The 12,804-nt window shown below is 48.5% G+C and overlaps 1 protein-coding gene across 1 annotated transcript; it reads left to right on the plus strand.

Annotated features, from left to right (window-relative positions):
* Positions 1–2,729: 2,729 nt before the first annotated feature.
* On the plus strand, positions 2,730–4,021 carry LOC135376538 (zinc finger protein 782-like). The gene is made up of 3 exons (XM_064609073.1): positions 2,730–2,970; positions 3,133–3,615; positions 3,666–4,021. The coding sequence occupies exons 1-3, from the start codon at positions 2,730–2,732 to the stop codon at positions 4,019–4,021; spliced, it is 1,080 nt and encodes a 359-aa protein (XP_064465143.1).
* The last annotated feature ends 8,783 nt before the right edge of the window (positions 4,022–12,804 follow it).

The raw sequence follows: 12,804 nt of genomic DNA on the forward strand, positions 1-12,804 counted from the left end.
CGCAGTGGGAGTCCCAGTGGGAATTGGATTTGCAGGAGAGGAGAGCTGTGAGAGGGGCTGCGATATGGGCGAACCCCTTGATGAATCGACGGAAATACGATGCCAACCCAATGAAACTGCGCAGCTCCTTGACACAGGTTGGCTTCGGAAAATCGGAGACGGCTTTGATTTTATCAGGATCTGGAGAAACACCGTTTGCAGAGACAACATGACCCAGTATTTTAATCTTCTCGAAGCCGAAATGGCACTTTTTCCCGTTGAGTTGGAGACCCGCAGACTGGAATGCGGAGAATACAGATTCAAGGCGAAGTAGGTGGTCTTCAAATGTTTCCGAGAAAACGACAACGTCGTCCAAGTAACATAGACACGTTCGCCAGCGGAGCCCCCGAAGCACAGTGTCCATCATCCGCTCGAATGTAGCTGGAGCGTTACAGAGGCCGAACGGCATCACATTGAACTCGAATAGCCCGTCCGGTGTAACAAAAGCGGTCTTCGGTTTATCCTGCTCAGCCATAGGGATCTGCCAGTAGAACGGAGGTCAAGAGAGGAGAAATACTTGGCGCCTTGCATGGAGTCTAGAGCGTCGTCAATCCGGGGCATGGGGTACACGTCCTTCCGGGTTATTTTGTTGAGACGTCGGTAATCAATGCAAAAACTTATAGAGCCATCCTTCTTAGGAACCAGGACGACTGGTGAGGACCAAGGGCTCGAGGAAGGACGGATTATTCCTTTGGACAGCATTTGGTCGACCTCTTTATCAATTTGTTGCCGTTCGGCGGGGGAAACACGATACGGTCTCTGTCGAAAAGGCCTTTCAGAGCCAGTGTCAACTGAGTGTTCCATGTCGCGTGCAACCCCAAGAGGTGATTTGTCGAGGTCAAATAAATGTGCATAATTTCGTAATAAGGACAGAAGCATGCCTCTACTCCGATCGTCAAGCGAGGGAGAAACAGTTTGACATAGGGCCGAGTCGTGCACTGGATGAGGGAGAGTGACCGCGGCTTCGGGGGAATTTCCGAGAGCATGCACGGCGCCGAGCTTCACGGGTTCCAAGGTGGCAACGACAAATCCGCACGGCAACAGGACAGGCTCCCATAAAGTGTTGCTGACAGGGAGAGACGTCTTTCCGCCGTCAATTCGTGAGAGGGAGAACGGAGCAACGAGACCCTTGCGTGCGAGCGGAGTATGGTGAGTAGACGATGCTTCAGAGGAGACGGCATCTATGAAGATGGTAGTACGGGGGGGGGGGGAAGTACGGTATCGTGCTCAACGTGCAGTTTAAGGACGCCGCAGTCGGCCTCACTGGCGTAGACCGGTTCCTGTAGGGAGAGTGATCTCACCGCGAGAGTGATCGATAATGGCGTGATGCTCTTGAAGGTAATCGCAGCCCAGTATAATGTCATGCGAGGTAACAGGGAGGACTCGGAATTCCACAGGGAAGCATACATCAGGTACCGCTATACGGGCGGTGCAGGAATCAGTCGTGTGAGAAATGTGGTTAAACGCCGACTTGAGAAAGGATCCATCTTTGAACGTTACTTTGCGCAGCTTCTTGCACATCTTAGCAGACAAAATACAAACACAGGAGCCGGTGTCAATAAGTGCTGATGAAGAATGGCCATCAATGGAAACGTCGATGCAGTTTCGAGGGTGTGGTGGGGGGACATTTGAAAACGGTGCAGTCGATGCAGGACGACCCCCAGGAACTGCAACTACATGTTTCCCCGCTGGGGAGGAGGGGATGTAAGGCGTATGGGGCTATGTGACAGTGACCTGCGGCGACCGGCTGGAGACCGGGAGCGACGCGAACCGGCGTGATCGTCATTCCGGAGTCTGTCACCAGATGTTGCGGTGGGAGGCGCAGAGTAATAATAGCGATCACCGGCATAACGAAATGGGCGGTCTGAGGGACAAGCATCAGTGTAGGGCGCCGAGGGCGTAAATTGTGGACGGCAACCCCAGAAAGCCTCCCGTTGACGTTTCCTACAGAACCTTATTGTATGACCGGTAATGATGCAGTAGTAGCATGTTGGGCAACGACGGGGCCGGTCCAGGGACATACTGAGAGGAAGTTGAGAACCTGGAGGCATCGACGGGGAGTACATCATGGACTGCTCTCGGGCTTCTGAGACTGCAGCTGTCGCCGGACTCGGGTGGATATTTGACCGAACAACGTCAGCGTACGAGGGCTGAAGCTGGGCTGTGGTGCGCTGTCCAATTACGCTCGCGAGTTCTTCCCGTACTACCGACTGTACAAGCGCAGTTGTCTCAGTAGGTTGACTCAGTAGTTGACCCGTAGGTGATGAAAGCCTGGAAAGTTCTTCCCTCATTATCTCTCGGATCAAGAGACGCAGATTATCGAGGGACACGATTTCAGAGGCGCCGTACTGGAGATGGGCTTCCTTCGTGCGCCGGTTTCTTCCGTCCTGTAGTTTCTTACAGAATGCAAGAATTTCGGCAACAGTAGTGACGTCCTTTGCCATGATAAGTTGGAAGGCATCCTCCCGTATTCCCTTGGGTATGAAGCGAATTTTTTCGCCGTCAGGCATCTCTGGATTGTAATGCTTGCACAAAGATACAATGTCTTCGACGTATGACATGTACGACTCATCGGGATGTTGGGCACGCGAGGGCAGCTTCTGCTCAGCATCTGACTTCCGGAAGGCGGGCCAGCCAAATAAATCCCGTAGCCGAGACGAAAATCATTCCCAGGCTTGGAGTTCTGCCTCATGGTTCAGGAACCAAGTCTTGGCGACCCCGGACAGATAGAAGGCAACGTTATTCAGCTTGCTGTTGTCATCCCGCCTGTTGTGACGGCAGACGCGGTCGAATTCGTCGAGCCAATCATCAATATCCTGGCCGTCGATGCCGTTGAATGTGGGCGGGTCACGTTGCCGGAGTACTGGTGCGGGATAGTCGACGCAGTCGCTTGTCCTCCCGAGGCAGAACCGTTGCCGGCTGCGGATGGGGGTGCATAGCAATAAGTACAATGCGACGGCTTCGGAGTTCCAGATTTACTGGCTTAGAAGGAAGGAAATCGAGCGCACCTCCACCAAATTGTTGCGGTTCAAAAAACGAGCCTTTATTATGATGAGGATGGGAACGATGGGTCTGAAATCCTTCTCACAACAGGCGTGAAGCCATACAAGTGCGATGTCTGCCTTGCAGAGTTCAGCAAGAAGTGGAACCTACAGCACCACAAGCAGACGCACACAGGTGAGAAGCCATACAAGTGCGATGTCTGCCTTGCGGAGTTCAGCAAGAAGGGGAACCTTCAGCACCACAAGCGGACGCACACAGGTGAGAAGCCATACAAATGTGATGTCTGCCTTGCAGAGTTCAGCAAGAAGTGGAACCTACAGCACCACAAGCGGACGCACACAGGTGAGAAGCCATACAAATGTGATGTCTGCCTTGCAGAGTTCAGCAAGAAGTGGAACCTACAGCACCACAAGCGGACGCACACAGGTGAGAAGCCATACAAGTGCGATTTCTGCCCTGCAGAGTTCAGACGGAGCCAGGCCCTACTGCATCACAAGCGGACACACACGGGTGAGAAGCAGTACAAGTGCAAGGTCTGTGCTGCAGCCGGCATTGCCACCTACAGAATCACAAGTGAACACACGCAGGAGAGAAGCCATACAAGTGTCATGTCTGCCCTGCAGAGTTCAGGCAGAGCCAGGCCTTACAGCAGCACAAGCGAACACACACGGGCGAGAAGCCATACAGGTGTGATCTCTGTCCTGCAGAATTCACCCAGAGTGCAGGTGTACAGCGTCATAAGAGGATGCACACAGGTGAGAAGCCATACAAGTGTGATGTCTGCCCCGCAGAGTTCAGCCGACACGGGTACCTACGGGTTCATAAGCGGACACACACGGGCGAGAAGCCATACAAATGTGATGTCTGCCCTGCGGAGTTCAGCCAGAAGGGAAACCTACAGCACCACAAGAGGATGCACACAGGCGAGAAGCTGTACAAATGTGATGCCTGCTCCGCAGAGTTCAGAGAGACCAGGTAACTTAAGCATCACAAACACACACACATGGGGCAAGCAGCCATAGAAGGGCGACCCCTGTCCCGCAGAGATCAGCCACGGCGTCGAGTGACAAGTTATATAGGAGCATTCTCTGTTGCGCAAACTTGATGGAAATCACAAACCTGCCCCTTTGCGAGTGGGCCCAACCGCACCCCTTGGATCGGCCACTGCCTTTGTGTCGTCAAGCGTATTCGTAATGCAACATTTCTTGAAAGGGTTGTCACCATGATTCCCGTTTTCTTCGGTGTTGTTGGGGGATAATACTGGAACTATTGCGGTAAGTCACAATAAGTGCACTAGCCCACTTCCATCTGCCACTAGGCAGTCGCACCGAAGAGAGAAAATACACTGCTCGCGCGTTCCATAAACTTTTGTCCAGCACTGTATACACACAACACGATAGGTGTTGTTGTGTCTGTTTGGAATGTGTGGGACTCTTGCTGAAAATATTCTGAAATGTCAATTTTTGCGGAAGGTCTGCATGGGTTGCAACACAACCAAATTGGTGCTCATACACTGCAGCCACCCAACTAGCCTGATATGCTCCAAATGATGGTCACACCTATGAGCTTTATTTATTTATATATATTTATTTTTTTTGCTCGCTGAGTATTTGTTGTACATTCTATTTGGGGCAGATATGTATGCTAGTGATGCCAGCTAAACCAACTTGACGTAGATACAGAAGTCTTACTTATTGCCTTCTCTCCCTGCTATGTGGACGTATAAAGTGAGAATTAGTCTGCAATTCTCCATTCTGCGAATTCAAGAACTCACTTGGAACCTATTGACCTGGGCCCGCTTGCACGAAACTTCCGCTAGGATCCTAATCGTGAGGAATTTCCTTTAGCACTTGCTTGTGCTAAAGGAAATTCTTGTGTGTCTTGCTACTGACGTAAACTTTCCTATCAGCGAAAAGCACTGTGCCGAAAGCGCTGTACCGAAGAAAATGCCTCAAGGGTAGGATCCTAGCAGAACTTTCGTGCAAGCGGGCCCTGAGACTGTAGACAAAAAACATGCTTTCCAGAAAACCAGTCCTGAGAAAGACAGATATTAGACAGCTCTTCGCTTTGCTAAAAGTTTTCCCCATCTAGTACACGGGGACCTTCAATCACAACTCGCAGACGATGGTGGTTCGTTTCCATGGTTACGACCGCTGAAAGCACGTTCGTGATTGGCTGCCGCCGTTGAAAACACGTTCCTGATCGGCTGACTCTTGGTTGTTACGTCACATGGGCCGCCACTTGAAGCCACAGGAATGGCTGGATGCTCCCATTAGTTCGTGAGTGTGACGTCACTTTGCATCACTCCCGCAGTTGGACCACGACTTACTAGATTATAATGACCCTGTCGTAGGCACCCCATCCTAGCGCCGCATTTTTGGAAGGTAGCGGTGGCGCTACTCATCGTCCCAGTTATTGCTTCTTCACCTTTTCACCTTCTACAATACTTTATACATCAGTTTACCTTAGTATTTCTGTACAAGCGCTGTACAAGTTTCATGCTGAGGTTCATCATTCTACACGTTTTCGTAGGACTTATTGCTGTCGTCTGCTACGGGAGTCGTACATACGCTACTGCGCGTTCAGAATTCAAATTTCCATCGCCCAATCGTGATGCGGATGGCTGGATGGATAACGGCCCTCCCTTTGCATCGGGCGGTAGCGTACGACACCTAGCCCGTTAATATAAAAATAAAGTTACAAATTCGTTGAGTCATAAAGTATTTGGCATTTTTTGTATTTAGTATTTAATAAAATCCTATTAGTTATTTCTCTTCCTATGCCACCAGTCATTCAATCGAGATTTGGTCGCCGCCATCGCGTCTTGGTCCACCCCTCCCCGTTATTTTCAAAACCGAAGGTCTCGCGTGTCCCACAGCTCAACGCCCTCCTTTGGTGACGGGTTGAGTCCCCTACATCTCAAGATGACATGTTCCGCTGTTTCATCTTCCCCCTCTGTGCACCAGCTACATCTTGTGTCGATATCCCGTTGGAATTTCGCCGTAATGAGTTTTGGTCCGTAACAGACCCGTTCTTGCCTCAAACAATAAAGTGCTCCCTTACGAATTATTACAAACAGTTCCTCGATCTCGGTCTTTCCTTCCCTGTACATCTGTAGTGCTGGTTTCCCCTTCATACGTTCCTGCCATTTTCTTGTCTCAGCTTCCATGACCCTGGTTCTCGTACTCTTCTTATCCTCCTCTTTGGTGCATGTAAGATATCTGGCTGTAAGCATTCTCATTCTCCTCCCCAACCGAGTGCCAATATTTTGAAGGTATATGTAAGACAGTGTCTTCCTTGACCAGCTGTTTTCCCACAACCAAAGCAAAGCCAATCGAAACCCCAGGGAAAGTGACCAGGAAGCAGCACACGGGAAACCACCTAGCGGCAGCCAAGTTCTTTGCGTCTGTGGTCTTTTTTTTCTTTAATTTTATTTTCTTCTTTTCGTTTTTTTTTTCCGCCTGCGGCACCTCAAGGTGCCTGCCCTGTGTCAAAAGAGATTAGGCGAACCTGAACCGGGGTTGCTGATTATGACATGGTCGTTATAATCTAGCAGGTCGTGAGTTGGACTTGGACCGTCGCTCGAGAAACCTGAGAATGTGCCCGTTCGCAATGCAGTGTTCATGACACTGTGTTTGGAGGCGGCTGTTGACGGCTATTCATATATTCTATTTTCAGTGAAATGAATACAAATGAACATTCATCACGCCGTTGCAAACTTATGCTATGCTGTAAATGGGGATTGACACACTTTGTGTTCTGTTCCCTTGGTCATACGTCCTTCTCTTCAGTCTCACGGATTTCTGTCACCGTATTCTTTGTACGTGCCCTCGTGTGCCTTCAGGCTATAGCAGTTTTCCCAAGGTCCGGACAGCGCAAACGAATGTCCATGGAGGCAGACTGTAGTGACCCGTGCCATAGCCTTCTATATATGGAAGTACATTGGAGGAAGTGGCGTGGCCACGGGGGGGCTAGGGGGAGCTCGAGCCCCCCCTACCTGCCACGGACCGACCAACGCAAATCGTGCGAAGCCGATGAGAAAATAATATACGTTGGGACCAGTGTGACGATAGCGAAAGTTCTTGCAGGCCATGGCGTCTATCTAAGCAGCACTCTTGAATGGTTTTTAAAGTAGAGCTTTTCAAAATACTTCAAATCCCGTGACACCGCCTCATTTGTCATGACAGCCTACATGTAATCGTATTGTGAACGCCCAAATCTTTTTTTTATGCGCATTTTGCGGTGTGCACAAGTATGTGTGTGTTGTCGCACCCAGGATCAGCGGGTGGGGGGGGCGAGTTTTCGTATCGAGTCCCCCCTACCTTGGAGGTCTCGCTACGCCACTGATTGGAGGCTATATGCCCGTGCGCTCTACGAAATGCCGCGCAAATTCAAACACTGTCCAGGTTTCTCGTAAAAGTGACATAAAATCCCTTTTGTACAAAACTTCCACTGATGTTAACATTGCCTTGAGCTTAGCTTGCCTGCTTCTACTATGTTCATCGAGACTTCCACTACTCGCTCTCTCATATGGTGAAACGTGAACCGTAGTCTGGATTCGCCTTGGATTATGGACGATTTGGCTGCCATTTACCGTACTGCAATACGCTTATGGTGCAAAAAACAAAACAAAAAAACGCCATAATATATCTTTGATATCATAATAATAACCTTTATTCACAACTCTCGTGGATGGGAGTTGGGGCAAAAAAAAAACAACCTAAAGGACTCAACAAGGGCCCCAACACCCGGCAGCATCATAAATACACAAATAATAAACATATTTAGAAACCTATGTAAAAATCATAGGGTGCAACTCAAAAAGAACAGACCGAAAGGAACAAAAAAAAAAAAAGACATTCCGCAATTACACGAGCAATATACCCCAGTATAGTGTCCAAACGAGTTCATTATTAATCAATATAGAAAGTAATCAAACAATTCTCCTTTCGGTAATAAAGATAGCTCGTAGTTGGTATTGAGCAACTTGACTGCATTATATTGTAATGTTTGGTGGCCATATGATGTTCTAAATTGTGGTACCACGTAACATATTGGGTGACAATAATTCTACGTGTGGCTTTTAGAATGTAGATCGATCATAGTTAGAAAATATGTGAGGTTGTTTTTTACGGCTCTCGTATAACATAGCGAGAGTCTGTAGTTGTACAAGTTGTGGATTTTAATTATTTCGTGCTTTTCAAATAGGCCCCTAGTTGAGTATAATGTATATTCTCTAAAGTGCGCAGGAATTTCTTTTGAAGCGTTAAAAGATTCAATAGAGATATAAAACATCGTTACATATCTTATGAGAATGTATGGCACCCCACTGCATAGCATATCACACTTCTGAAAAAAAATTTATAGATTTATAGCAATAATATGTGCATGTTTGAGAACATCCCGTGAATATCCAAATATCCCGAAGTTGCGTCTCCCGGACGTTCGTGGAATGTGGAAAAAGTGGGACAAACCATAGTCGCCAGGACATACATGCGACGTCTACGGCCTCTCTGCAATGATCCATGGGATAGATATCCAAACATCCAATTTGGGATATCAGGTGGACATCTCCTGGACGTCTAATCTCCTGGACGTCTATGTCGCGCCGGGGTCTTCCACCACCAGTTGCCTGAGATCGCACTGTGGGACACCATGACCACCACTGAAGTGCTACCATATTCAGGAATGGTATTTGCGACTGCTCTCTGTCTCTCTGTTATCCAGTTGGAGAGGAACCGCAGCTACCGACGTGAAAGATGTTTGGTAGGCCAAGGTTCCCAATAAAGTTTACGATTAGCCTTGGCACGGGAGCTCGTGGCGATCCTTGGTCAGGTTGCGCATTAACTGTGCGTTATGGAATAACCCACAGCTTCAGGGGCCCTGAGATGGTGTTCGATTACACAGACCCGAGACTAGGGCCTCCCAAACCTTGGAGCGGCCTGTCCATCTGAATATCTTGTACTACTGTACTCTCGTACAAACCCCATCCGGCCGGGCCTGGAGCGTCAGAAGAACTTTGCTCCCCACTCCAGGTTCGCCTTGACCTCCGATGTGAGCGTAACCATGCTCTCGTAAGAACCCTGATCCAGAGCTTGGTTTACGAGAGGTTTTAGAGACATTGGGTGACTATGTGAAAGAGCTTTGATAGCGCGCATGCAGCAAAAACGGTTTTCATCCTTCCCTTTCCAGTGATCCAGATGCTGAACTGACTGCACCCCACTGACGTACCCTGTCGGCAACAAAAGTATCATGCAGCATCGAGCTAGGGTCACAATAAATAGGGATACAGAGTATCGCATTCCTTTTCTTCGCCGGAGCCGCCGTTCGGTGTCCGCGATTGGGCCGATCGTGTCACGTGGTTTCTCCTTCCAAGAACGCGCCGTTCATGTTGGGTCACCACCACGCAAAACCGATTTCCTGGGTTGCGAGCTGGATCGACTGCGCATTCTTCTTCACCTGAGAAGGGGGAGATGGGCGTCCCATTGCTAGGCGACGCAGCCGCGCCTGATACAAAATGTCGGACTCGCTGGTCGTCGGCGTGGCTGAGTGTCGCTACTCTGCTCCCTGTTTTGTGACTCTACATCGAGCTGCTGCAGCGTGCCGCTTAGGGTCGTCATCTTGGATCGGGAGCCCATCGAGTGTCTTCCAATGTCCACTCCTGGGATGTCATTAAAGTGCCACTACCAACTATACGAACATAATCTCGTGCCTTCAAAATCCTATCAGTTATGTTGCCGAAATCTTCTTGTCACACTTTACATTCCTGCAAAATATTTTGGCTCTACGTGAGCCGAAAGCTAGAGAAAATGGTTATTATTAAGGACTCTGACGTCATGTTAGGCTCTAACGGAGCGCCTGGCTCTCATCTGGCAACGTTGTTGCACTTCGCGTCCTCCGGAGGGCGCACTTTCTGCACTCAGAGGAGCCCCACGTGACATATCCTCCGGCCGCTCTGACCATCGTGAAAACACAAAGGAGGGAGAAAACATCTCTCCCATCTTTCAATCAGCGTCACGTGACTTCACCATGAGAACCTCCCCAGACGCCGGCGTCGTTGCTAGGATACAAGTGCCCTCTTCAGAACATGACATCATCGCAATTTGTGGGCTTATGATTACTGCACCCGCTCCTCGTGTCATCGAAACTTGTGGAGGCTCAGCAGATCTTGAAAAGCTGACGGAAATGCACAGGATTCGTACAGGATTGAAATTGTGCCCATAGAATCCTTGAGGCACCGATTTTTTTCATGAACTAAATAAGATTAGCTCTGTTTTCCAGAGTCCGGAGCAGTATTTAACAAATTGTAATGCATTCTACGACAGATGCTCGTGACACAAAAGGTAATTTTCGGGAGTTTCGTTATAAGTTGAAAGATGAACGTCACTGAAAAAGTAAGTGAGCCAGCTGTAGGAATCGAACCCACATCTTCACAATTTGAGGCTTTGTTCGTATGTCCTTTCTGTGTTCTTCCAGCCTTAGAACATCTGTTCTCTCATGTTGGTTATAAGTTGTTACATCTTGCAGAATATACACATATAATTTAAGTTCGTCGGGTTGATTTATTTATTTATTTCATCAGTTTTGCAGACGTAGGGCAAGAATAAGTAAAAATAGATCAGTGTTTGTCACGATAATAATGAAAGAAAGGGGAATAACAATTTATTCATCGAAATAAACCCTGGTTGGCAGTTTGGAGCCTGCGTGGTGTCATAATGCATTACACTGTATTGAGGCAGATGTACACAGAACGTCCGACGGACATCTCTACATGTGTTTCAGACATACACCCAGTAGACGGGAAAACATCCACCTCCGCAACGTGATCTTAACAAGCATTTGATTCGTACGTCTTTTCAGCGTATAGTGGACATATCCGGACATCTTATGGACACACTAAATGTCCTAATCAAATCATCCCTTGTACGTCTAAAGGACATCTGTGCTTTACTGGGCCCTGAACTCGGTCCAGGACGTATAATAACCCTCTGCCCCTCACTCCTTCTTGCTGTCCTTTCTCTATCTGTGTTGAAGTTGAAGACACCCAACAGAAAAGAATCTGCAGCACTTGTACAGCTCCTGTCCTAAGTGTGTCGTGCTCACTTACTAGGCCACAGGTCCGTGATCTGCTGGTCCTCCGGCTGGTGTGTGTTTGTGCTGTGGCTGAACTCTGTAGGAGAGAGGTCGCATTTCCTCATGCCCATGAAGGTCCACTTACAGCAACCCTGGAGGTTTGTGCTCTACCTCAAGTTTATAGCACAGAGACACTCGTCTGTGTGTGTCCACTTGTATTGCCCCAGGTCTGGACTGTGGCTAAATTCTGTCAGACAGAGGTAGCACTAGCCGGGCACCTCGCTCATGTGTGTCTGCTTGTGACACCGCAATTTCGTGCTCTCGATGAACTCTGCAGGACAGAGATCGCACTGATTGGGCTTCTTGCCCATGTGTTTTCGCTTGTGATATAGTCTCGTGCCCTAGCTGAACTCTGCAGGACAGGGATCACACTTACTCTCTACTCACACGAGTCAGTTTTCTGCCGGCTGACGCTCGGGCGTCAGGGAACGTCACCGCTCTCTAGTGCCACGTGACCGGCGCTCGTCGCCACGTCACCACTTTCTGATCTCCGGAGCGGCAATCGGAGGCAGCCCGATATCTTGTCCTCCCGGCACAGATTCTAACGACCGACTGCGTCTGCTGCCGGCAGGAGGAGAAGGTGACGCATCCGATACTTATCGCGCTTGCTTTTTATTTCATCAAGATTGTTCTGCATGTGTCCCATACAACGGCATTCACTGTACTATGGCAAATTCTGAATTGAAACGCCAACGATGCTTGGCTCTACCGCGAAAGTGGTGCAATGACACACTGGCACAGCAGCTTCAGAACAATTATGCAATATACAGGGTGTCCCAGAAAACGTGTCATTGAATTATAATAAAAAAACTACACCACCTAGAGTCATGCGGTCAATGGCATTTGTTCTTACTGGGCTTTTGCCACCTCCTCATGTGAATGTCGTGTAACGTAAGTTTAATTATGTAAATTTTTGCGAGCTTCAGTCGGAAATTTGCCTAGTAAAGGTCACTTTTTTACCCCACCAATGTGAAGAGCGTGTCTAATTTAGTCAAATTAATGATAATTGACAGGGATATTCAGGAGCTATCCCATCGGAAAAAATAGCCGAACATCATGCTCTACGGAGGTCGCACAGAATAGCGCACGATGAATTTTTCAGCGCAATCTTTGTCAGTCCGACGAAAGGAGGTTGGAAACCCAGCCCTCCCCGATATCGCAGAAAGAGATAAAACAGGCACGGCTTATCACGTCCAACTTTCGCTGGGATAATGCTTTCCCTCTCCCAATTTTAGGAACTGTTACTTTTTCTACTATCACTCTGTGGGCTGGCTTCGGAACCTCCTTTCGTCGCACTGAGAGCGATTGCGCTCAAAAAGTCATCGCGCGCTATGGTCCGGTGCTCCGAAAAGCATGATATTCGGCTATTTTTTCCGATGGGATAGCTCGTGAATATCACTGTGAATTATCATGAATTTGAGTTAATTCGGCACGCTCTTCATGTTGGTGGGGTAAAAAAGTGACCTTTACTTGGCAAATTTCCGAGTTGAGTTCGCAAATATTTACATAATTAAACTTGGAGTACATGACATTCACATTAGGAGGTGGCAAAAACCTAATAAGAACAAATACTCTTGACCGCATGATTCTAGGTGGCGTAGTTTTTTTATTATAATTCAATGACACGTT

This window comes from Ornithodoros turicata, unplaced genomic scaffold (assembly GCF_037126465.1).
Source record: "Ornithodoros turicata isolate Travis unplaced genomic scaffold, ASM3712646v1 ctg00001143.1, whole genome shotgun sequence".
In the NCBI taxonomy this organism is placed as follows: Eukaryota; Metazoa; Arthropoda; class Arachnida; order Ixodida; family Argasidae; genus Ornithodoros; species Ornithodoros turicata.

Excerpts from the sequence above, each read along its gene's own strand:
- LOC135376538 (XM_064609073.1), top strand. The coding sequence starts at position 2,730 with ATGGTTCAGGAACCAAGTCTTGGCGACCCCGGACAGATAGAAGGCAAC. Across the intron at positions 2,971-3,132 it reads GTTGCCGGCTGCGGATGGGG|GCGTGAAGCCATACAAGTGC; the intron begins GTGCATAGCAAT and ends TTCTCACAACAG. Across the intron at positions 3,616-3,665 it reads TGCCACCTACAGAATCACAA|AGTTCAGGCAGAGCCAGGCC; the intron begins GTGAACACACGC and ends TCTGCCCTGCAG.